Source organism: Aspergillus thermomutatus (assembly GCF_002237265.1).
Source record: "Aspergillus thermomutatus strain HMR AF 39 chromosome Unknown NODE_16, whole genome shotgun sequence".
NCBI lineage: Eukaryota > Fungi > Ascomycota > Eurotiomycetes > Eurotiales > Aspergillaceae > Aspergillus > Aspergillus thermomutatus.
The window spans coordinates 57,931-81,546 of NW_020798064.1; the positions used below are offsets into that span (position 1 = coordinate 57,931).

The window sequence follows — 23,616 nt, forward strand, 5'->3', positions numbered from 1 at the left end:
GGGATCCGATCTCTTTCCGGAAGAGGAGTATGCTTGGTCTCTCTGGGCGAAAACGTGGCGCAACGCTAGGCCGGATGATTCTCATCTTACTGCTGCTAACGATTCGGAAATATTCTACGATGCTCTCCATATTCTATGCTTTCCGGACGATGGTTCTAGCAGGATCTGTGCGTCGAACTGGCTATAAATGGGCCATACACAACACTCGACATCGGCTAGCATCACCATCGACTTCAGTCTCACAGCCAATCAACTTTCAAGTCAGAGTTCTCTCGTTGAATCCCTTTACATCATCATGGCGGAATCTCTCGTCTTTGCCTACGGCTCTGCGGATCCTGTCAAAGAGATCCGTCTTCTCTCAACCCCTTCGCCCGCGGACTGCGGTCCTAGCCAGGTGGTCGTGGAGTTGCTTTCAGCACCCATCAATCCCCTGGACTTTCTCGTATTGCACGGGAAATACCCTGTCAAGCCACAAAACAACGTCGCCCTGGCCAATGGCGAGCACCGACCCATTCCCGGCTCAGATGGCGCGGCCCGCATCGTCCAGGCGGGATCGGCCGTGACTCAGTTCCACATCGGGGACACGGTCATCCTGCGGACCCACTGCCGAGGGTCCTGGCGGACGCACGCCGTGCTGGACGAGAACGACGTGCTGCGTGTTCCATCGACGCTGGATCCCCGGCTCGCCTGTATCCTGCGCATGGGCGTCGCACCCGCTTACTTCCTGCTGCGGGATTATTCGCCTCTCGAGCCCGGCGACTGGATCATCCAGAACGCGGCGACAGGCACGGTGAGCCATTTCGTGAGTCAATTGGCGCGCCTGCAGGGTGTCAACGTCATCAGCGTGATTCGCGATCGCGGCACAGATGATGAACTCGAGCGCACGAAACTATCGCTGCGCTCGCACGGCGCATCTATTGTCCTGACCGTTGACGAGCTCAAGGCCGCCGGCGCGGAGCTGCTTGCGGGCAAACGCATCAACCTCGCGATCGACTTTGTGTCTGATGACGTACTCGCGCGACTGATGGCATTGTTTTTGGCCCCTGGAGCCACGCTCGTCACTGCTGGCTTCCTGGGAGTCGCGCCGTCGGGCACCGATGGCAGCCTGCGGCAGTTCCTGTGGCAGCGCAACATCACTCTCAAGGCATTTCGACTGAGCGATTGTCTTGGCCAGCGATCGTCGTTCCATCAGACGGCGCTACTGGAATGGTTTGCGCGGTTATTCCAGGACGGGACGCTGAAGGCTCCGGCGCTGGAGTATGTCCGGTGGAAGCGAGGCGACACGGATCTCGAACGCAAGCTGCAGGAGGTGCTGGAGCGCCATGAGAGGGGGGATGTTGGCGAACGCAAGAAGGTTCTAGTGTTTGAACAGTGATTTGCGTGAGACATGTCCAGTCGTTAGTCGTTGGAGCTAGATCAATGCAAGTTGTGAAGAAGATCTGCAGCGGTTATCACTTTCAGCATAAGAATTATGTGAAACGTAAAGTAATAGAAATGCACATTAACTCCTTTAGGAAGATGCTCGGAGGACAGGAATCTCCCTCTACTCTGTGCATGCTGGAGCCTGGCTGACTGGTCAAGACACCTGTGCAAGCCACCAGAGAGAATGATTGAACCACGAGCCAGAGAAGGATTTCGCAGGATCTTTATCCTTGCTGCCAGGCCGGGTGGCGCCGACTTGGGCAAATCTGTAGTTGCATCTAGCGGGCCGAATACGACTTAAGCCGACGCCGATGAGCCAATCTGGCGCGGCGATGGGGGGAGATGCGCCGCGCCGTATCCCTGCATGGAACTAGATAGAAGAGTCATAATAACAAAGGATTATTGCACCATGAAGTGGTAGCGCCGGCTAAGCGGCAGATCGCACCATTGCATTATTAATCGGTTGGCTCGGTGTATCACATTTGCGTTCCGTATGTTCTTTGTGGTCGAGGGCATATAGAGTGCATGTGCTCTTGTCTCTTCACCAGAAAATGACTCAGTCCAACATCAGGCTGGTGTGCTATTCTCTCAATCCAGTTAGTGATCAGTTTCTGATTTCATCATGACTGCTAGTTCGGATTATCGCAGTGAAGCGTCGTCTCCTCCTTCCACTCTCCCTGTTGAGGAGGTCGAAGCAGAGAAAGTCATCCCGGTGCAGGAGACAGCGACTCCTCCTCCCCCTCCGAATGGAGGGCTGGTAGCATGGCTCCAAGTTGTCGGAGCCTTTTTCCTCTTCTTCAACTCCTGGTAAGACATGGAAAGATTCCTGTTTGATTTTCGTACCCAATAACCGATCTTCCAGGGGCGTGGTTAACACCTTTGGCGTGTACCAGACCTACTATGAGACGGACCTGTTGCATGGTCACTCTCCCTCGTCCATATCCTGGATTGGCACTGTCCAGGGCTTTCTCCTGTTCCTGGTTGGAGTCGTTGCCGGTCCCTTCTTTGACAAGGGGTACCTCAAGACCATGATAGCCCTGGGCTCGTTTCTGGTCGTCTTCGGTCTGATGATGACTTCCCTGTCAAGCCAGTACTACCAAGTCTTTCTGGCTCATGGAATTGCCGTCGGAATCGGTTGTGCGTTCCTGTTCCTGCCTAGCATCGCCATCGTGGCCACTTACTTTACCACGCGGCGGGCTGTGGCGACGGGCATCACGGCGTCAGGAGGAAGCATCGGTATGTCCTCGTCCTCCTATCCGACTGCACGTAAACATACTGACGCAAGTTCTAGGCTCCGTGATATACCCCATCATCTTCCGCAAACTCATCGACCCACTCGGCTTTGGCTGGACCACCCGTATCATCGGCTTCATCGCCCTAGGCGGGCTGTGCGTCTCCCTCGCCGTGATGCGCATGCGACTGCCCCCTCCCAAGCAGACCCGATCCCTCCTCGACCTTTCTGCCTTCAAAGAAACCTCCTTCCTGATCTTCAGCTTCGGTCTGTTCTGCGCCTTCGTCGGCCTCTACTTCCCTTTCTTCTACCTCCCCACCTACATGTCCACCGTCGTCCACTCAACCGACAACCTAGCCTTCTACATCATCGCCATCCTCAACGCCACCTCCGTCTTCGGCCGTATCACCCCCGGCCTGGTGGCAGACCGTATCGGCTCCCTCAACACCATCATCCCCATGGCTCTGAGTGCGGCGATCCTCGCGTACGCCTGGATCGGGATCAAGAACATTGCAGGGACGATCGTGTTCGCGTGTCTGTATGGGTTTGCCTCTGGGGCGATTGTCTCGTTGCCGCCGACGATTGTGGCCCGGTTGAGTCCGAATATGAGTATTGTCGGGGCGAGGATGGGGATGTGCTTTACGTTTGCCGGGTTGGGGCTGTTGATTGGGAATCCGATTGCCGGGGCACTGTTGGACCTGGAGAAGGGGGTGTTTTGGAAGGCGGAGCTGTTCAGCGCGGTCATGGTTACGGCGGGTGCGGCTTCTTTTATCTGGTTGAGGATGTTGAAGTGGACGGATGGAGAGAGAGGGAAGTATTAGTGCCGTTCAGGTTCTGTGATGGTCAAGGGTTGGGTGGATGATGGGGAAGATTGGTTAAAAGCTAGCATATCAATGCTTGTTACCTGTTAGACAATTTAATGGAATCGCTCCATGTCAGTGAAAGTGGGCAGTCTCAAAAGTTGGCGAAGCGAATACACATGGGTCAGATCATGTATATTATATCCATAGCTTCCCTGATGCTATATATCTCAGTCATGAAAGGGTTCTTGCTTAGCAGCACTCGGCAAACATGCTATGGCTGCTCTCCAGGTTGTCCCAGTTACCTGGCAGTTTGGATATATAGTCTGACGGTAAACACTGTATATCCATGGAGACCAAACGACTAAGAATTTCGAGCACGGACAATGATTCATATAACTTAAGGGCTCTGATGTGTACAAGGTATGAAATAGATTCTTTGTCAGGCCATTAGGGATGGCTTTATCCTTTAGAATATCTGTCTTTCTGCTCACATTGATTAATGTTCTCGCTGCCCTGCTGTCAGCATCTTCGTAATTGAATAGCGGAAAGACGATGCATTCGCCAAGACCACATTGACATTCTGAACAACACTATGAAATCAAGACAGACAGGAACTCTATCATAAGACTTCCTCAAAAGGCCAATCTTCTTCAACTGTCTTCTGATGAGACTACAGACAGCGTTGGATTGGGGTTAGGGTTCACTGTTCACGTGGCTGGATACTGCCGCTTGCCACCGCTCTCTCTACAGGGACAATAGGCTGCCTCATTTTCTCAGCTCAATTTCATTCTTTTCCAATTGATATTCCCCCGTATTTTACATTTCCATCTACATTATATACAGAAGAGTATATATTCGAGATGGCAAGTACATTGCCAATCAGGGGTCGTCGGTCACATCGCAAATCACGGCATGGCTGCCAGCAATGCAAGGCCAGGAAGATCAAAGTATGGTAGTGCTTTTCAACTTTCATCAGAGCATTAACTAATTCTGGATACAGTGCGATGAAGCCAAGCCAACCTGTAGAAATTGCAACAAACACGCAGTAGACTGCATATATTCCCTCCCAAACGGAGGAAGCCCCGTCTCCCAATCTCAAAGGGCATCTCCGCAGGCCTCAAACCCGAGCAGTTGCGCATCTTCAGACCTAGCAGTGCACGATCTTGAGCTGCTGCACCATTTCTCTACATCCACTGCCTACACATTCTCTCGACACCCAGCACTGCAAACCTTCTGGCGAATCGATGCACCGCAGATCGGATTTGATGCCCACTATACGCTGCGAGCGATGCTAGCCATATCCGCCCTCCACATGGCTTACCTACGACCAGCGCAAAGGCAATTCTACGTGTCTCAGGCAGAACACCATCACAACGTAGCGTTGAAGTTCGTCACGTCGAATATGACACAACTAATGGACGAGAATAGCTCAGCGGTCTTTCTGTTCTCCATCCTCACTAGCTTTTTCTCCTGCGCTAAGCCGCGGAAACTCGACGACCTGCTTCTCTTCCAGCAGGGACGAATCTCCGAGTGGCTGGTCCTCTTCCGCGGAACGGGGACAATAGTCGAATATGCGCAGGAAGAACTCCGCTCGGGACCATTGGCAACGTTGCTGAGTATTCGGCGGCGCCGGTCTGCGTACCGCAACACCCTATCCACCCAGGGGCAAGCCTTCATGGATGATCTGGAGGAGTTAGTCGGAGAAGAGGTCAAAGAGCAGCAGGAGCTACAGGTTTACTTGGGAGCAATACAGGAAATGAAGGTTTCGTTTGCTCTGTGGCCGGACGCGGGGATCTGGGAGACGGGGGATATCTTTGTCTGGCTGCTGCGCGTGTCGGAGGAGTTTCTTACTCTCCTCCGAGAGCAGCGATATGTGGCGCTGGTGATATTTGGTTACTTCTGTCCCTTGCTTCGTCGGTTGGAATGGATGTGGTGGATGGAGGGGTGGAGTGTGCATTTACTCTCTCGGATCCATGGGTTGCTGGACCAGGAGCATCGCACTTGGATCCAGTGGCCGATGGAACAACTTGGGTGGAGGCCTTAATAGCATTGAATACACTAATTTACCCATCTGCTACCATTTTTCAAGTCGAATTACATTACCCTGCTTTAGTCCATAGCATCGAAGACCTTAGTTTAATATCTGACCAAATTTAGTCCGCTTCTGACCGAACATTCGAGTCTTGTAACGATGGAGCAGTGACACATGGAGCAGTGACACATTTAATTTTGATGGAACATAAACCCAATTTCACATATACATATCAATCAAAAAGCACAAACAATAGAATAACCCAGGCCCAATACATCTAAACCCTTCTCTCAGCGTCTCTACCTTGAGACACCAGCATCTCACAATCCACAAGCTCACCTTTCACCCTGCCCAGAACACCAGAAGGATGAAACCCATTCATCACAACCATCAGAACAAACATCAGCGCCGTGTCGAGGACATACATGAAGATCTCATGACCGATCAGATATCCATCGAATCCCTGCGCGAACTCCACCATCCGAAACGCACTTCGGATAAGTATGAGCCCGCTGACCAGGTACAGCACCCAGAGCAGAGCATTCCAGCTCCGCACCCAAGGCGCTTTCCCCGAGGCATTCACGTCAGTACCTGCAGTCTGCGAATTGGAGAATCGAAAGTGGAAGACGCAAGCCACAGAGACAAAGACACCGAAGAAGAGGAGCTGAACAGCAAGACCGGCGATGATGATGTACGTGCCGATGTCCTGGGAGTTTACAGAGCCGCTGGACATGACGCCCCCGCCTGTGGCTGTCAGAAAAGCACATGTAGCAGGAGATCAGAGAGAGTACTAACCGGCCCCCTGCAGGATAAACGAGAGGATATCCCCTGCAACAAAAATCTTGGTCATCCATTTCGCAGGGACCGGACTCAGTCGCTCTGCGTGGAGGAATTGGATCGTCCGGCCGAGGATCATGTAGATCGACGCTGCGTATAACGTCGGGGCCAGCAGGACCAGAAGGGTCTGTATGGCATAGAGTGTGGTCGAAGTCTCAAAGAAGTGCGATGCGGCGCGGCATCCGTAGCCGGTGACTTGGACTGCGTGATGATCAGCCAGTATCAGATATGCCACTGCCGCAGGACTTACAGAATCCACCCACGATGAATGGGTTCATACACGTCGACCCCGACTTGACACGCTGATATAGATGCAGCAGTGTCGTGATACTGAATAAGACAGAAAAGAGAATTGCTGCTGCCAGAGAGGGCTCATAGTGATAGAGGACGAAACCGTTGTTAGATGACATCTTGTCTGTCTGCGAGGATGAGTGCAGAGATTGTGATGAGAGGATAGCTACGAGATGTTTATATATCTATTTTCTATCAACTAGGTACAGCCTACAGCGAGATGTGCGAATTCTTTGCTCTCGCATTCGTACTCGGGTACCAGATGGCATTCCCAACACAGAAATGCATGATGGAAGCCTTGTACTTGGACTATCAAAACCCAATTGATAGGAAGATTCACTCTTTAATTCCGATAGGCTACCAGATATCAATCTCTAGGCAACCTTATTCTCACAGCAGTCAATTGCACGAACAGATTCAACGAGAGAAGTGGGTGTCCTTGTTCCCGATCCGATCTCATTCAAAGTGGCTCCTACAAGGCACAGGATCCGCGGTAATACTGCAGCCTGAAACCCTTGCTGGGTGAATAAAGCTACAAACAAAGTTATTTTAGGTTCTGTGGCTGCTTTCGTCAAAATTGGGGCAGATCCACTGAAGAAAGATCGTCGTTGAGACCACCCGAACCCGAACCCGAACCCGAGATGAAGCTTAATTGGCATTCGAGGTATAGGCACCCACTATCATGAGAAAAAACGCTGGGCACAAATTGAGTTCCCTGATCTTCATAGCCATTGCTTCAATGGCTGAGAGTATAATGATCACGACATACCTGTCAATGCACGGCTTCGGCGTTACAAATGTTCTATAAAAGGCGTTGTTTCTCGGGAGGCTGATCAACCATCAACACAAATCAACCTAGCGATCTTTTATCAGAATGATTCCTCTGCAATTGCTCAGTCTTTCTCTGGCTGCTCTGGTGACAGCTAATTGGAACGTCTCCTTGACGCGAACCCCATGTGCCTGTACACAGCTTGAGTCCTCCTACCCGCACAAGCTCCTCTTCCCATCTTCTGCAAACTACACAGCTGAGGCTACCAGCTACTGGGATATCCGGGATGACCTTCACCCATCCTGCATCTTCCTCCCAACTAGCGCTGATGAAGTTGCGAACGCCGTGAAGATTCTCACCCGCTGTGATGCGCACTTTGCCATCCGCGGCGGTGGACACATGAACGTACGATCCTTGTATCTCTACTAAAAATCCCTCACTTACATGGTTAGTTCCCTGGAGCCAACAATATCGACGATGGTGCCCTCATCGCCTTGTCTGGAATGGACCAATTCACCGTCCATAACGAAACCATCGACGTCGGACCAGGCATGACCTGGTACGACGTCTACTCTGCCCTGGAGCCCTACGGACGCATCGCTATCGGCGGTCGTCTAAAGACCATCGGCGTACCAGGCCTCACTCTTATCGGCGGGGTGCATTACTTCATCAACAAGTACGGATTCGCCATGGACAATGTCGTCCGGTACGAGGTGGTGCTGGGGAACGGGACGCAGGTCGTTGCATCGGCGACCTCGCACCCGGATCTATTCTGGGCGCTGAAAGGCGGCGCGAATAATTTCGGGATCGTGACGAAGTTTACGCTGAAGACGTTTGCAATCCCAAAGATCAGCACCACGGTCCAGAGCTTTAATGAGTGTGGGATCTATGATTATATCACTGCGCTCTGTGACCTAGTCAAGCTCGATGAGCCGAATCCCATCGCGGCAGGGGGCGTCTTCACGATCAATTACAACGCGACGACGAAGGTGTCTTCTGCTTCGCTGATCGGGGTACAGGAAGGCGCTAGCAGTCCTCCCTCTCAATTTGCCAATTTCACTGCCATCCCTGGTGCATCGAAGGTGCACAATGTGACGACTGGGAAACAGTTTGCTTCGGGACTCATCACCCCGAATCAGATGTTCCGGTAAGGGAAGCATTCCTCGTTAGATCTTCAATGCTGACGCCGATAGTGTCATGTTCTCTCATCACACCGTGCGGCCCGACCCCGAGACCCTCTACTCCATGTATCAAGCCTGGAAGAAAGCGGTCGATGAGATAGCCGACGTGCAAGGCCTCTACCCGACCTTCGTTATGAACCTCTCTCCAGCAGGCGCAGCGCGAGTAGGCAAGACCAACGGAATTGGGAATGTGTGGGGTCTGGACGAACAGCCCATGATATGTATGGTCGCTGTTCCTATGCTATGGTAATCGACTAATATCTGTTGTAGGGTGGCAATTTAGCACAGGCTGGGATCTCGCGTCTGACGACATCCGCGTGCAAACCTGGTCACGTCGACTCACGGAGTATCTGCACGCCATAAACAAGAAGAAAGGGATCAGCTCCGAATTTGTCTACATGGGCGATGCGGGTGAGTGGCAGGATCCGTTTGCTGGATTTCCTGCAGCCAATGTGCAGCGGATGAAGGCGGTTCGGGCTGCCTATGATCCTCTCCGGACCTTCTCAAGGCTGAACTGGGGTGGTTTCAAGCTTGGATTTGACTAGTCAATGTTCTGTCGGATTGTGGCAGTTTGTAGGATGGATTTGCTGCTTCAAGCGGATCGTACTGGCTTCATTTTTGGGTTGTTTGTATTCGGAAACATTTCCAATATGGCGATTGTCTTGGGATGATCGACACTCGGGTTCGGGTTCGTGTTCGGGTTCGCGTGTCGATCAATCCTTCTGCTTAATTTAGCTGGAGTATGCTGGAGCTATAGTCAAGATGTTAAATATGCTGCTTGAACGTTATAAAAACATCTCTCTGTCGGTTGACAAAGAAATCTATACACCTGTTCATTCATCATCCAAGCTTCATTCTCGTCGTGCCTATACTATACACAATGTTCGCAGATACAACTCCAATTGACATTTCTCCCTCCGCGAAGCAAGACATACAGACGGATCTCAACTACTGGGGTGGCACATCCAACGACCCGATCATTGTTGATTTCACCAAGCCCGATGGGAAACGGAAATTCGCAGAGGTGGAAAAGCAACAAGAGAAACATTCCGTCCTGATTCACGACATCCGGGGAACCGAGGAACAGTACAACCTAGAAACACATGGATTCCAGTACCTTCACGACGAGATCCCCGAGCTCGATGACTGGACCGACGAGCAGAAGGTCATCGACGCCCTGATCCCAAAGTCGGAGGAGCTCGTCCGCAAACTGTGCGTACTCATTCCTCCCAACAACGCCAGTCTCCTAACACGAACGGACAACAGAACCGGCGCCAAAGAAACAATGACCTTCACCCACCGCATCCGATGCTTCTCCTCCGACGAAGCAAAACTAGCCGACAACCGCGCCCCAGCGCACAGCGTCCACACGGACTTCACCGTTGCAGGTGCGCTGCGCCATCTCGAAACAGAGATCCACGACCCGGAGCGCCTCAAGCGGCTGTTAAAGAGCCGAGCCATGATCATCAACGTCTGGCGGCCACTGAAGACTGTTCATCGAGATCCTCTCGCGGTCTGTGATTGGCGGTCCACCCGCCCGCAGCAGGATATCGTGCCCTATCGAGTGATCTTCCCGCAGGGCTGGAATGAGCTCAGCAAGGTGCAATACAGCCAAGATCATCGGTGGTACTATCTCAGCAAACAGCAGCGTGATGAGCCGCTGGTGTTCAAGCAGTTTGATAGCGGCCAGTCGGAGGGGGGAGGATGTACCGTGGCGCATAGCGCGTTCGAGCATCCTTCCATGACGGATTATGAGCCTCGTCAGAGCATTGAGATCAAGATGTTTGCGTTTCTGTAGATGTATAAGTATGTCCTGTCGTTCTATCTGTCTTTCATCGACGTCTGCTTCACAAATAGTCTATGCGCATAGTGCCTGTCAATAGTTCTGAACCGAGAATTCCAGCCCCTTCGAGTCAGTTATCAGCATGCAATCGATCGACCGGGAATGGGCCAGCTCCGCCACAAGCCAACTGCGGGGACGCCGGGGCTTAGCGCTAGGCTAGCCAGAGCCCATTGCAACCCCCAGGGATACAGGCCAGTGATGACACACGACGCTGTGCTTAATCCTGGGAAGAGTGTTATAATAGAGTATATAGCAGGCAGCCTTAGTGCTTATCTACCTAGACAATAACTAGGAGGTTAGTCTATGCATGCAGCGCCGTTGGTGAGACCAAGTTTGTTTGGGCCGAAAATCCGAACCCAATCCAATTAGCCTTAAGAAGTAGACCTCAGCCGTCACCCCTCACTCGGCAAGGCCATTGAGAAATATATATGACATTGATGTTCATTGAGATACACCGTTCAACAAAACCTACTGATACCACTCCAAAATGAGCTGCAAGGTAAGCAATAGTCCGAGAGAGATGCAGGCAGGCAGCTCTCGGCCACCTTCGAAACCCAGGGCAGTCTCCAGTACACAGAGCTAACACGATGTCTCCCAGATTCTTCCCGACTTTGTGAAACACATGAAGCGTGATTCCTCTGGCAGGGGATTCACCCACCTCGGCAAGGATGGTGTATTGCGTACCATCTCAGGCGACTACAAGGTCCTCGACGCGCGCGGCCTCAACCCCGAACAGATCAAGAATATTTTGGATTTTATGCCCGAGGAGGTTCAAAAAGTGGACTTTCGTGACGTGGATGGCACAAAGGTGACAAGCCACGAAGCATTATTTCATCCAGCGCCGGGAATTCTGCCGACGAAACCGGACGAGAAGGAGGCTGCGGAGAGGCGGAAGTTGGTGAAGCAGAGTCAGGCGGCCTACCTGCAGGCGAAGAGGAAGGAGTACGAACTATGAAGGGACGGGAGGAAGCGATTGAATGGAGGATTTGCTATAGCAGGCGTCATTCAGACAGGAGCTCAAGTCGAACGTACAGTGAGTATTGAACCGTAGTTATTCTGGGGCAAGCTGGAAGAATCACATTCATATTTAGAGCTTCAAGAAATATTATTAAACTACCAAGCTTCTTAAAGTGTTACAATCTAGGTACTCCTTGTAAAACCCACGAACAAGTGGTTCGCCATTCGCATACTCGACCGCCGTCGCCTGGCATTGGGCTAAACCTCATATTTAGATGTATCCCAATCATTATGTTACGACCAAGTACAAATTTATTCACATTGCTTGGAAAAATACCTAAGATACGGCATGACTAGATATAGCCACTGTAGAACTAGAACCAATTATGGATACATAGGGCCTGTTCACGTACTAAACCGCTAGGCAGCTAGGCAGAGACCAAGAATCCAAGTTGCCACTGTATGTACCAGGAACTTGGTGCCTCAGTGCCTGTTAACTAAACAATAACTTGACCAGAAACGTTGCTCAATGGGAACAGAGGACCATAATCTGGTTGGTTTACTTGTGAACTCAGTCAGCCTTAAGTGGCCTGATGTAACGCTACACATGACTGATTAAACATGCCTATTAGAAGCTATGGGCATTCTAGTAAATGCACATTACCTGTAAAATTAGTCTCTTTGTGATGAGGGATATTTGAAACCCTGAGAAGACACTGAGACGACCGACATGCTCAAGTCCAGTTGGAGGACACACTCACTTAATGCTAGCTTAATTCCGCTAGGCGATGTCTTACCCTGTGAAACTAGATATGCACCATGGCTGCGCCGCAAGAACCCAGTACCGACTAACCTTTGCTGAGATGAATCCCTGGCAATGAGCCATAGACTGAGTTTGGTCTGATTTGACCAGCATCAAAATCTCTAGGCCGGCCTTTCAAGGACCATCCAATGGTGAGCTGTGTTTATTGCCCGTCCCAACAACGACCTTCTGCCTAATGAGGAGCTATTCGGTGGTGTTGCCAACTCTTCTAGCGGTACCATAATCAAGGGATCAGATGTGGGAAGTTGTCATATCAGTGTCAATACCTCATATCAAAGGATAGTTCTTCGTCGACGAAGAGCCCGCAGCAAGTTTCACCCCAGTCAGCGTTTCATCAATGACCAGAGAGACTGCAGGTAGCATTCACTTTCCCTCAACCTATGGTTAAAATAGGCATTAGTTGTCTCTGAAGCGTTCTCGTATCTATATGATCCTGAACCAGTGCGAAAGGGCCGCCCAGGCTGAGGGCGGAAAACAAGCAGAAGACAAGCTGTTTAGACCGAGTCTTCGAAAAATGATATTGAGGATAGTCGCCTCAAAGCTCGTGGTCGGGTTACTGTTTTGCCGTATACCTTCTTAGCCCAATCACGCAGCTACTAGGTACTGGACGCACTACTATGGTTAATCAATAATTAGCTGCGCCTGGCATTCCCCCGCTGTTTTTCGAACACTCCGAGACTTACTAGAGGCCAAACGTCCTAATGTTCGACCTTGGGTCTATCCCCCATGTTGGTTTGGAGACAGCTGTATCAGTATGACGAGTGGCATAGGGTATCCTTCCGAGAGGGTTGAGCCAGGGTGGGCGGATTGAATGGAGTAGCGAACAGTGACTGAGCAAGGGGAATATAGCTGTGGATGAAAAAGACCAAAGACGAAAAAACAAAGAGAGTAGGCATGTATGATTTTCAACTAACAGGAAAAGATAACCGGAGATTGTAAGAGGAGATGCAAAGTCAACCCAACGCCGCGCTGTCCGGATATAGTACATGAACCTGACGACAGTCATCATTCAGACCAGACGGATTTTGTTCTCCTCCAAGTACTGCTCAAACCGCTCTGGAAGACCTGACGGTTCTGCAACGGCCACGTACGTATCTGGTCTAATCAGGTACGCTGCGTCTCTCCCAAATCCAACCGCTTGGTACTTCTCGTCCCAGGCGAAGTTTCGCAGAGGCACACGCTTTGCGCGACACCAATCCTCCAACTCCAGCTTCGTATTCCCATATACATGAACCTGCCATGTGATTTCCCTTAGACTTTCGAAGTTATCGACGTCCCCCACAGGCGCCCACGGGATCCGATCGCCGCCCTGTACATAACCCGCAGCACCCGCGGACAAAGCGCTGTCGCGATAATTCAGCATAATTTGCGACACGCCTTGAAACACACGGTGTCTGAACCCGTCGAACCGGGTCAAGATCGGCATGACGGTCGGGACGACCCAGGTTCGGATGAAATTCGCCACGTAACCCTTGGCAACGAGATTGGTGAAGGTCCGGTCGGTAGTATTAACGAGGATACTCGCAAACGCACGGCGCTCAGGATCATAGCTGTCCAGCAGTGACGCATCAGCTTTTCCATGCACCACCGCTGCGATCTTCCAGGCGAGATTGATTGCGTCACCGATGCCCGTGTTCATGCCCTGTCCGCCGACAGGACTATGGATATGCGCTGCATCACCTACGAGGAACGCACGGCCCTTGCGAAAGCTCGCTGCGACGCGATGGTGCACGCGGTAGGTGGTGAACCAGTTGACTTTGTCGATCTGCAGGCCCATGTTCTTGATCGTGGCTGGTGCGACGTCGTCGAGGGTGAGTTCGGCGAGGTCTTTGGTTACGCGTGCTTCGTCCACGGCGCCCGAGAGACGGGCCTTTCGGCCTTGGTCGTATGCGAGAGATAACATGAACTCGGGTCCGTTGAGAGTGACGTGTGCCTCGCCGTTGAGCGTCGGCCCGCTGCCCTCGATATCCGTCACGTAGAAGAGCTGGGGATACGTTGCGCCTTCGAAGTCGATGTTGCAGGCGTGACGGACGGCGGAGTGGGCGCCGTCACAGCCTACGATGTAGGTTGCTTCGCAGAATTCTGCTTTCTCGCCTTTCGTTGGATTCGGCTGCTCGGCTGTATGTTTCAGTTGAGCCGCGATGTACTCGTCATGCTCGGCAAAGTCGACCAATTCCCAGTTCCGTTGCACTGTGACCCCCATCGCATTCAAGCGGTCTTCCAGTAATCTCTCGTGGAAATCTTGAGGATAAATATGAATGAACGGGTATGGAGTCAATCCCTTCCCGACATTACCAATGGGAATATGGGCCCGGTGGGCACCTTCGGCCCAGATATTGGTAGCTTCGATTTTGTGTCCGTTGGCGACCACGTCGTCAGCGAGGCCTAACTGACGGTATAGCTCGAGTGTGCGAGCGTGGATCACCAAAGCGCGAGAAGTGGACGGCTTGGCTTCTTGTCTGTCGATGATGCGCACCTTGATATTCTGGCGGGTGAGCCATAGGGCGAGGACGAGGCCAGTGGGACCTGCCCCGATAATCAGAACTTCGGTACGGGGAATCATAGTACAGAAGAAATTATCGACGGTTGTGATGATGAAATGTCTCTATTGCTCGTGCTATGACGGACAAGCATATGGTGTACCGTGCTCTTATATGAATGAGCTGATTTTGTGTGTTGCTATAATTGCGCTGGTTGTAAGCACTAGACGTCCTGACACTCGGGTTTATTCGGGCTGTGTTGCCGATGCCGAAGATATACACAGCCCGTGAGCACATCACGAGGCTGAAAGAATTTGAGTGACTCATGAACGATACCAGTAAGATCCATTGCCAAAGCTTCATGCATGATGATGTCGCTCGCCGAGCATCAAAATGTGGGTACAGCGCACATTGTGGATGTTTCCGAGTAGTTATACCCGGAAGATGCCGGGCGCATGCCAAGCCTGATGCATAAAAACCAAGTGGTCGAAATTGCTCAATCCTAGCAAGTGAAGAAGTCCAGTTCGAGAGAATACCTCTGGCTCAAGCAGACTATAGACTCGTGTGGGCTCGCGCGTAATTTTAGAGAAGGACAGGCTCTTATTGACTCGCGCGGGAAGTGAATATGTGATCAGTTCTAACACAGTAGGCAGAACCAATTCATGACCTAAAGACCTTAGATTCCGGAAACCCAAGGCAAGTGACATATCAGGAAGAGTACGTAGTGGACGAAATCAAATTTTCAGGAGCGTTGATGCTGGGAAAGATACCATGAGCCCTGGAAGGTTCCGGTGTCCTGAATGTCTTGCGATCTGCTCAATATCACAGTCTAGCCTTTACGAACTGGCGGCAGTCAAGCAGGGAGATGAGGATTGAGATCACTGATGATCCATGAACATGTTCGGCGAAGACGAGGTGACTGAAATATGGGCGTGAGAAATTGAGCGTTCCGCAAACAAGATACAAACTTCCGGTCACGAAGACTTGTGTTTCATCAATATCAGCGGCAGACTTTTTGGCGACGTCGATGGCACCTTCAATTGTCGGCTGAGCTACGCCTTGAACCTCCGGAATCGAAGTCTAGGAAGGCTGTTTCCGGAATCTTGAGCGTTTTGTCTACTCCCATTAGGCCTGTGCTTTCAACTGAAGACATTACTTACCAATCCTTGTAGAACCATCGCTCTTCCATGGTAGGTTGTGAACATAATAAGGTCCGGTTTGACGCCGTCCTCAAAGAGACTCTGTGTGAGACAATGCATGAGATCTATGCTATCACGTTCTTTTGAAAAAAATGGCTGAAGTCAGTCAGTCGTTGATCATCTAACGTAATAGGGCTAACCATTTCTTGTTATATTTGCGAAATCCACTACATTCTACCCGTTCTGGTTGTCATCGTAGAGTTAGTATTTGATTTCTTTACTCTTTCAAATTCTGAGAAAACAATCTAAATTTCAACGAAAGGACACAGGATTAACTTGGAACATCGAAACGGCTTATAAGCAATCTAGTAGAAGGATTGGCAATAGTTGGAAAATTATGCTTCGACAACTCCCCACAAGGACGTAGAACCCGCCTCTAATCGCTTTTCTATCCGAGTACCCATGGTTACCAAAGAGTTGCGTTAGTTGTGCATCCATGATGCTTAGATGAGTGTGCTCTCAATGCTAGCCAGAGTGCCGTTCTCAATGGCACCAGCATGGTGACGAGCAACCAATCCATAAGCGTATTGGTACCTAGGCACAGTTAGAATCATCATTGAGAAAGGCTAAATGGTGTCAACTTACTTGTCCAGGTAGGGCAGAACCTGGTCCAGACCGGGGGTGTTCCTCCAATCGCGCATCAGGTCGGTGACGACGCCAAATGTGCCCATGAGGGTGACGCCGGCCTTCTCCATGCGACGGTTGGCATCGGCCGCCAGCTTGTTGTCAAAGGTACCGCTGGCCTCGGTGTTGGCAAAGACCTCGTATCCCTCGTCGATGAGCGAGAGAGCCAAGAAGGCGGTGCCTATCTCGTCAGTCTCGTCTCTGAAACGGTGTTCGAGGGAAGTGGAAACTTACAAACTTCGGTGACAATGCCGCCGATGATCAACTGCTTCTTGCCGGTGGCCTTGACGGCCGCGCGGAACTCGGCGTTGTCCCAGGCATTCACCTCTCCCTGGCGATGGACAATGGTCACGTTGGGGTTCAAGTCGACGATCTCCTTGATCATCAGTCCGTTGGGGCCCGTGTCGGAGGAAGTGGTCATGACGACGGGCAGGTCGAACAAAGGGCCCAAGGCGGCGTGCGCAAGCATGTTGTTGCGGAAGTCATTGGTGCTGTAGTCGCGGACCAGCTGAGCGAGACCGACCTGGTAGTCGATGACGAGAACAGCCTGGGGGAGGAATTAGCACTGAACAACCTGGGACAGGAACAAATGGATAATACCGCGTTCTCCTTGTCCAGTCTGTTCCAGCCCTTGGCGGTCACGGAGGCCGCCAGGAGAGCAACAGTCTGAAGGGCTCTGATAAAAAGCATCTTATCGGTTTGTTGGTGAGTTGAGATGAGATGAAGGAGTCTTCTGTTGACTGTTTGCTCTGTGGTCTGGAAAGCCAGGAACTGAAGCCGGAAGCAGGTTCCTTTATACACTCGATTTTTGTTGATCAGCTTTCAATTTCGACATGAGGTCCATCTCCGATACCTTCCCGTCGGGTTGATAAGCATGACACATTGTTTGCTAAAGTCCACGCGGATTCTGGAGTACCCATTCGCATTCGAAGTATTCAGCTTTAGCCTGCAGGGGTCTGCAGAAATGGTCGCAACGATGCGTAGTCGATGACCAATGAACAGGAAAGAACATACTTTGCAAGCTCAGCACAGCTCTCCATGTCTCAGAATAATCTCACATAAACTTCTTCAGAGAAGGCAAAGCGATCGAGGTTGCATTTGATGGGATTCGAATGCGGAGTGAGAATCCTGACTCAGGTCATGATAATGATGTGCTAAGACGGCAGGGATCCATAGTGATTGCCGCTAGGAATGGGATTCACTCTGTAATGCAGGTCATGGGTTCGGGGCTTTCACAATGCAGGGACGAGCATATGGGAATGTCTCTTTTACTTCTCTTAGCTGCTCAACTGAACAAGTATAGACAGTAGCAAGTATTCAACGGAGATTCCTCCAAGCATTAGATTCAACTACATAAACATATGTAATGGACATATTCCTGCGTAGTATTCATCTACCGGGAAAGCCATTTGAGTGTATGTCAGCCACTTTTTCTTTCATCAAATCTGAATCTTCCTGGAAATGAGGATCTCAACAGTTTATGTTGGTGACAAAATCATTCGTAAGACTGAGTAAGGGTACTAAAGCTACTTCTCTCCATTCGTAAACCTGTCAAAGCCATCCGTAAGCATTAAGTAATTGGATGGCATTTAAAAGTCCCACTGTTTGACCAATCATATGTGGGATTGCTGTCAGTCCGGGCCGAACCTTTTAAGAGTCCAGACTCCGGAAGACTGGAACTCTATGCATAACAAAATTGACAATTTCTTCCAATGCTCCGATACATGTGTGGACTTTTATGCTACTCTTCCTCTGATGACCAAGTGGATTTGCCTACCTGCATTGTAACTCTACCGTGACTACCCCAAATTAAGGAAAGCTAAATGGAGACGGACGGCTTGCTCAGACTCCCAGGCCATTGTTTATCCCGCACCAGGATCATGCTTAGAGAATTGAGCTTACCATATAACAAAAGGATGGCATAGAGACAGGCGCTATACTGCTCACAATGTGTATTGTGATCTAACCCTGATGTTCAAATTCCAGGGAATAAATGATGAAGTTTGGATTGTGTGCTCATCTCTGGATGATGAGCTACGATCTCTAGACTCTGGCTTACAATATATATAGTTGAGATCAACTCTATGGCAAGTCTTCAGTACCAACGAGGACGTCAGTCTAGTAGAGACATCAGCATCAGAAGAATGATCGAGGTGTGATTTTATGATCAAGGACCAAACACTAAGACGAGATAGATAGCAAGATATGCTTATCTACAGTTGTTATGCTATCAGATATGATGCGATAGCCACATGGCACTGTTATCATGCGGGGTAAGCCTTATAACTAGACATGTTGCGTCAGCAGCACCACCAAAAAAACAAAGCCTTTCGCTGTGAACAGAAAATCCAGGAAACTACCAGAATGTCTGATATACCGCATGTATCAAACTGGGTCAACGGCGCCCATACGCCCCCAACCACCAAGCACATCACCGTGCTCAACCCCGCAACCGAAACCCCCATCGCCACCATCGACGCAACACCGCAAGCAACCGTCCAAGCCATCATCGCAACATCATGGGAAACATTCCACAACGGCCCCTGGTCCCGCGCTGATGCCTCCGACCGCTTCACCGTCCTCTCGAAAGCAGCTACCCTTCTCCGCGCCCGCATCCCCGAAATTGTCGAACTCGAAACCAGACAGACAGGCCGACCAATTCGCGAGATGCGCGCCCAGCTAGCCCGCGTACCGGAATGGCTGGAGTACTTCGCCTCGCTGGCGCGCGTCCATGAAGGCCGCGTGACGCCCTTCAAGGGTCCCGTCGTGAACACCCTCACCCGGCTACCGCTGGGCGTAGTGGCGCAGATAACCCCGTACAACCACCCTCTTCTCATCGCGACAAAGAAGTTAGCAGCTGCACTCGCGGGCGGAAACGTGGTTATTGTCAAGGCGTCGGAGCTCGCGCCGCTATCGGTGCTGAGGCTTGGGGCATTGTTCAAGGAGGCGGGCTTGCCTGATGGCGTGTTGCAGATCGTCAGCGGGTATGGCTATGAGACGGGCAAGTTCCTGTGTGAGAGTCCGCGGCTTGCAAAGATCGATTTGACGGGTGGACTGGCGACGTACAAGGCGATTGCGCCTGCTGCGGCGGCGAATATGATCCCCATCACGGCGGAGCTGGGGGGAAAAGCGCCGGTGTGTTTGTTTCCTAGCCTGGATGTGGAATTGGCGGTTAAGGCGGCGCTGTTTGCCAGTTTCATTGCCAGTGGACAGACGTGTGTGACTGGGAGTAGACTCCTCGTGCATGCTGATCTTTATGATCGATTCAAAGAGCGGTTGGAGAAAAGGGTGAGAGCCTTGCGGGTAGGAGACCCGACGGACGAGCGCACGCAGATTGGATCTGTCATCTCTCGCGCAGCTGTGGAGAGATGCTCTGCTTTTGTGGCGAGGGCACTACAGGATGGAGGCCGTCTACTCTGCGGAGGTAACCCGACAACAAACACAGATGGCAAAGGCTTCTTCTTTGAGCCGACCATCATCGAGACACATGCTGATTCGGATCTCGCTTGTAATGAGGTCTTCGGGCCGGTTATTGCGCTTGTAAGATGCGAATCCGAGGAGGAGATCATTCGCATCGCCAATAGCACGTCATTTGCCCTGGGGGCGTCGGTCTGGACCAACGATTTCAACCAGGCTCATCGTGTTGCAGCAAAGATTGAAGCGGGCATTGTTTGGGTAAACGGACACCACCTGAATGATCCATCTTCACCTTGGGGTGGGTTTAGAGAAAGTGGCATGGGGAAGGAGAATGGCATCGAGGCTTATGAGAGCTACACCAAGGTCAAGAGTACAGTGATCAACTATGGGGTGCAGCCTGTCTGGTTTGATGACGAGCCTGCAAACGCGCGGTATGGCTAGTTTCTACCAGGGGTTCTGGGAATGTCACTGTGGTTATAAACTATTGTACTGAGTCAATCCAACATAGCTGAGTAATGTAAGTATTGCCATGATTCAAAAGTAGTGAACATCCACATCTGAAGTGTCAGAGCTACAGTAAACCGTTTGCGACTGAGAGTAGATGTCTCATTCGGCCCGTGTCTCGGAGAGTCGTACATTACCCAATACGGCAAGTACCCTGTCGATGGCCGTCGCTCTGGATCTCCGAGCAGACGGCGGATTTAAGTAGATGGCTTTCTCTCTTTCAGTAAATCAACAAGAAATAGCACCGGATGCAATCAAACAGAGGGTGCATTTATATGCGTACAAGATGCTATCCTTCGTGCTCCCAATTAGGCTGGGGCTTGAGTCGCTCCCTTGGACTTCATCTCCTACATCTCCTGACCTTACAAGTCCAAAGATTCGTCCTCGAAGACAATATGAGCAACGACATAGGAGCCTCCGAAGCCAACGTTCCCCAAAGGAGGGTTCACGGCTTGGATGACAGTGCTAGCTCGTTGGTGTGTCATGTTCAACACATTCGGATATACGAACGCTTTTGGGTAGGTCTTGTTCTTCGAAAGGATCCAGTATGCTAACATCATGCGTGGAATGGTGTTTATAAGGCGTAATACAAGAATACTTTCCTTGGTGATGAGAGCGACTCCAACATCGCATGAATTGGATCATTGCATCCTATTTCATGTACTACAGTGGACTCGTGTCCGGTCCCTGGGAGATCGATATGGGCCAAGAGTAAGGGTAGCAACCCTAAAAACAGATAATTACTAACTCTTATTTGTTATACTGATGCCCTGCTCAATTACTTTTTGTTGTTTCGGGCATGCTCACCAGTCTTTGCAAAGAGGACTACCAGCCGTTGTAGAAAGTTCCTGCCTCAGGCTTCAAAATCAAACTGGGTGCCTTGAAAATCAGGCTTAAACGGACCGGAGAAACATCAGACCGGGATGTGAGCAGGTATCATCCTGGCGAAATGGTTGCACTCCATGACATGATCAACTAGTTCATCGCTCATCTTGATGAATCAGACTCCAAGAGATCCATCGATATCACGTCTGTCTTGACAAGACAGATCTATCTCAAGCTCGGAGATCACACTGGATTGATCCGATTTATCCGAAGATCGTATTTAGACTTTGGCTAACATTTTTGATTAGTGAACAATGTCCACTATCTGTGCCCGTCCCGAGGTTGCACGTATTCAAGCACCAATCACTTCCAACACAGCTGAGAGGACAGGACCATGATTCGATTGCTGAGAAATCGCAGACGGCTTGGTAAGCACCGATGGATTCCTCCAGAACGGATTCCCCGCCAGGATTCGCCGCCCTGTCGGATGGTCTGGAATTGGCTCTAGTCCGCCCTTGGTGGATCGTAACAGCTGGCCTCCTTTCTTCAGACCATACCATGATATTTACAGTTTGATAACCTCAAGTCCTCAACCCTTCGCTCATCGATAACCTGCGGCCATGTCGGACATGCAGCTTCAGTTCAGTGATCACTTTTGGGCTCGGTCACTCTCAGTTTCGAGTCTCAGCCCTGTGTCTCACGCGCCAGCCATGTCATCAACTGAATCTAACCCCACTTCCTCAACGATCTCTGACGATCATCAGTCTGGAAAAGAAGACAGACCACGGAAGAGAATCAAGGCCAATTCACAGCCAGCAAAGACAAGGGAGCAATCGTCCAAAAAGAGAGGCCGCCCTCAAAAAGTGCAGGATGCTGAGACACCTGCCGAGGTGAGTTATCGCTCTCTTACTCTGAGACTACCTGCTCAAAGCAGTATCAGAGACGCCGGGCTCAGGTCCGTCTGGCACAGCGTGCCTACCGTTCCCGTCAAGAAGCCACTTTGTCGCAGCTGAAGAATCGTATTGCTGAAATGGAATCGGTGATTGAGACCATGACCGAAGCCTTTCTTGCATTTAGTGACAAGCTAATGCAATCGGGCGTTTTAAACGAATCTCCCGATATTGCTCAGTCCCTCAAAGAGGTGACTGCCAAGTATGTCGCACTTTCAAGTCAGATGACCGAAACAGACGGAGATGACGCAACATCGCAAGATAAAGCATTATCCCGACTCACTCCATCAGAACAGTTATCCGCACACCCAGCAAAGCAGACAAGCCAGTTGTCAGACCTCGTGGTTGCAGTCAAATCCGCCCCCACGATTGGTGACCTTGGCGACGCAGGACCTGTCGGCGCAACGATACCGACCGAGACACCGGACATGGCTAATGTCTCTCTTGCTGGAATGACAACTTCGACAAATATCAGATTCCCATCTCCTCACCTTATCAACCTACGAACACCTATGTCGCATCTATACGGTCCGGATAGCCCCTTCTTCGCCCAACGGTTGCATCTGGCCAGCTATAAGCTCGCATATCAATACCTCAAAGATTCCACTGTTCCCGACTTCGCGTTGCTTCGGCACTTTGGTTTTCTGATGTCTCGATGGAGCCGATCCCAACTGATCGCGTATTTGGCCTCTTTCCTGAAGTCTTCCGGGGGGGTTGAAGTTTCCAAGCAATTCAATCCCCCCATGCTCAACTTGGGCGGTGCCGGGTTGCACTATCCACGGAAGCATCCGCTTATTAGCGACCCCAATCTGAATTGGCTTCCCTCGGCTGAAGATATCGCGACAATGTATGCAAATGGGCTGAGTCTTCAAGACTTTGAGGAGCCATGGTTTGACCCGGGGGATGTGGAAGGGTTCCTGGAAGACCGCGGCATAATCCTTTCCAATCGGGATATCCTTCCAGAAAAACTACAGGGTGTTTCATCGGAGATCAATAGGAACCATCGTCAGGATGTGGTTGCGAGAACATTGCAGTCAAGTGTTTCGGACGGCCAAGCGATGTTCTCACGGAGCTCCATGTTGGCTGTCGATGAAGAACAATTGATTGATTGTAAGCCGCGTGGGTTGTGTACCAGTATGACATTGAGCGCTAATTCTGATTCGGCAGGGCTCGCCTATCGCGGCATCTGCCTAGGCCGTTCGCCAGGGTTCCGCAAACGTGACGTGGAGAGGTTCATATCGCAAAATGCTTGGCCCATCGGCATGCCTCAAATGCCTATTCAGGCCATCGCAGTACTCTAACTCTATATTCGCGACAGCGCATTACGTGTTTGCCTTTTTCGCCAAACCCAATTGCTGGTCCATAACCTCCTTGACTATCGGCTCTGCCAATCTCCACTTCATATCCAGCACCTTATCCGCTTCTGCT

At 50.9% G+C, this 23,616-nt stretch overlaps 10 protein-coding genes across 10 annotated transcripts; 7 read left to right on the top strand and 3 right to left on the bottom strand.

The window, feature by feature from the left end:
* Positions 1-295: 295 nt before the first annotated feature.
* On the top strand, positions 296-1,375 carry CDV56_106313 (MDR family NADPH-dependent oxidoreductase; the record flags this gene model as incomplete). The annotated part of the gene is made up of 1 exon (XM_026759932.1): positions 296-1,375. The coding sequence occupies one exon, from the start codon at positions 296-298 to the stop codon at positions 1,373-1,375; it is 1,080 nt and encodes a 359-aa protein (XP_026617852.1).
* A 669-nt stretch (positions 1,376-2,044) lies between these two features.
* CDV56_106414 (uncharacterized protein) lies at positions 2,045-5,500 on the top strand (the record flags this gene model as incomplete). Its single annotated transcript, XM_026760033.1, has 4 exons — positions 2,045-2,229; positions 2,285-2,658; positions 2,714-3,399; positions 4,457-5,500. 4 exons carry the CDS (start codon positions 2,045-2,047, stop codon positions 5,498-5,500), a joined length of 2,289 nt encoding a protein of 762 aa, XP_026617853.1.
* A 265-nt stretch (positions 5,501-5,765) lies between these two features.
* On the bottom strand, positions 5,766-6,735 carry CDV56_106656 (RTA1 domain-containing protein; the record flags this gene model as incomplete). The annotated part of the gene is made up of 3 exons (XM_026760275.1): positions 5,766-6,232; positions 6,284-6,526; positions 6,576-6,735. The coding sequence occupies 3 exons, from the start codon at positions 6,733-6,735 to the stop codon at positions 5,766-5,768; spliced, it is 870 nt and encodes a 289-aa protein (XP_026617854.1).
* Positions 6,736-7,490: 755 nt separating this feature from the next.
* On the top strand, positions 7,491-9,111 carry CDV56_106742 (FAD-binding oxidoreductase; the record flags this gene model as incomplete). The annotated part of the gene is made up of 4 exons (XM_026760361.1): positions 7,491-7,790; positions 7,838-8,532; positions 8,579-8,787; positions 8,837-9,111. The coding sequence occupies 4 exons, from the start codon at positions 7,491-7,493 to the stop codon at positions 9,109-9,111; spliced, it is 1,479 nt and encodes a 492-aa protein (XP_026617855.1).
* A 335-nt stretch (positions 9,112-9,446) lies between these two features.
* On the top strand, positions 9,447-10,364 carry CDV56_106849 (uncharacterized protein; the record flags this gene model as incomplete). The annotated part of the gene is made up of 1 exon (XM_026760468.1): positions 9,447-10,364. One exon carries the CDS (start codon positions 9,447-9,449, stop codon positions 10,362-10,364), a length of 918 nt encoding a protein of 305 aa, XP_026617856.1.
* Positions 10,365-10,896: 532 nt separating this feature from the next.
* On the top strand, positions 10,897-11,364 carry CDV56_106926 (uncharacterized protein; the record flags this gene model as incomplete). The annotated part of the gene is made up of 2 exons (XM_026760545.1): positions 10,897-10,908; positions 11,008-11,364. The coding sequence occupies 2 exons, from the start codon at positions 10,897-10,899 to the stop codon at positions 11,362-11,364; spliced, it is 369 nt and encodes a 122-aa protein (XP_026617857.1).
* Positions 11,365-13,198: 1,834 nt separating this feature from the next.
* Positions 13,199-14,752, bottom strand: CDV56_107043 (putative FAD binding monooxygenase; the record flags this gene model as incomplete). Its single annotated transcript, XM_026760662.1, has 1 exon — positions 13,199-14,752. One exon carries the CDS (start codon positions 14,750-14,752, stop codon positions 13,199-13,201), a length of 1,554 nt encoding a protein of 517 aa, XP_026617858.1.
* A 1,559-nt stretch (positions 14,753-16,311) lies between these two features.
* CDV56_107194 (putative isochorismatase family hydrolase) lies at positions 16,312-17,182 on the bottom strand (the record flags this gene model as incomplete). The annotated part of the gene is made up of 4 exons (XM_026760813.1): positions 16,312-16,402; positions 16,454-16,673; positions 16,727-17,039; positions 17,093-17,182. The coding sequence occupies 4 exons, from the start codon at positions 17,180-17,182 to the stop codon at positions 16,312-16,314; spliced, it is 714 nt and encodes a 237-aa protein (XP_026617859.1).
* Positions 17,183-18,856: 1,674 nt separating this feature from the next.
* CDV56_107310 (aldehyde dehydrogenase) lies at positions 18,857-20,350 on the top strand (the record flags this gene model as incomplete). Its single annotated transcript, XM_026760929.1, has 1 exon — positions 18,857-20,350. The coding sequence occupies one exon, from the start codon at positions 18,857-18,859 to the stop codon at positions 20,348-20,350; it is 1,494 nt and encodes a 497-aa protein (XP_026617860.1).
* A 1,598-nt stretch (positions 20,351-21,948) lies between these two features.
* CDV56_107456 (bZIP transcription factor) lies at positions 21,949-23,489 on the top strand (the record flags this gene model as incomplete). Its single annotated transcript, XM_026761075.1, has 3 exons — positions 21,949-22,128; positions 22,173-23,298; positions 23,356-23,489. 3 exons carry the CDS (start codon positions 21,949-21,951, stop codon positions 23,487-23,489), a joined length of 1,440 nt encoding a protein of 479 aa, XP_026617861.1.
* Positions 23,490-23,616: the final 127 nt, after the last annotated feature.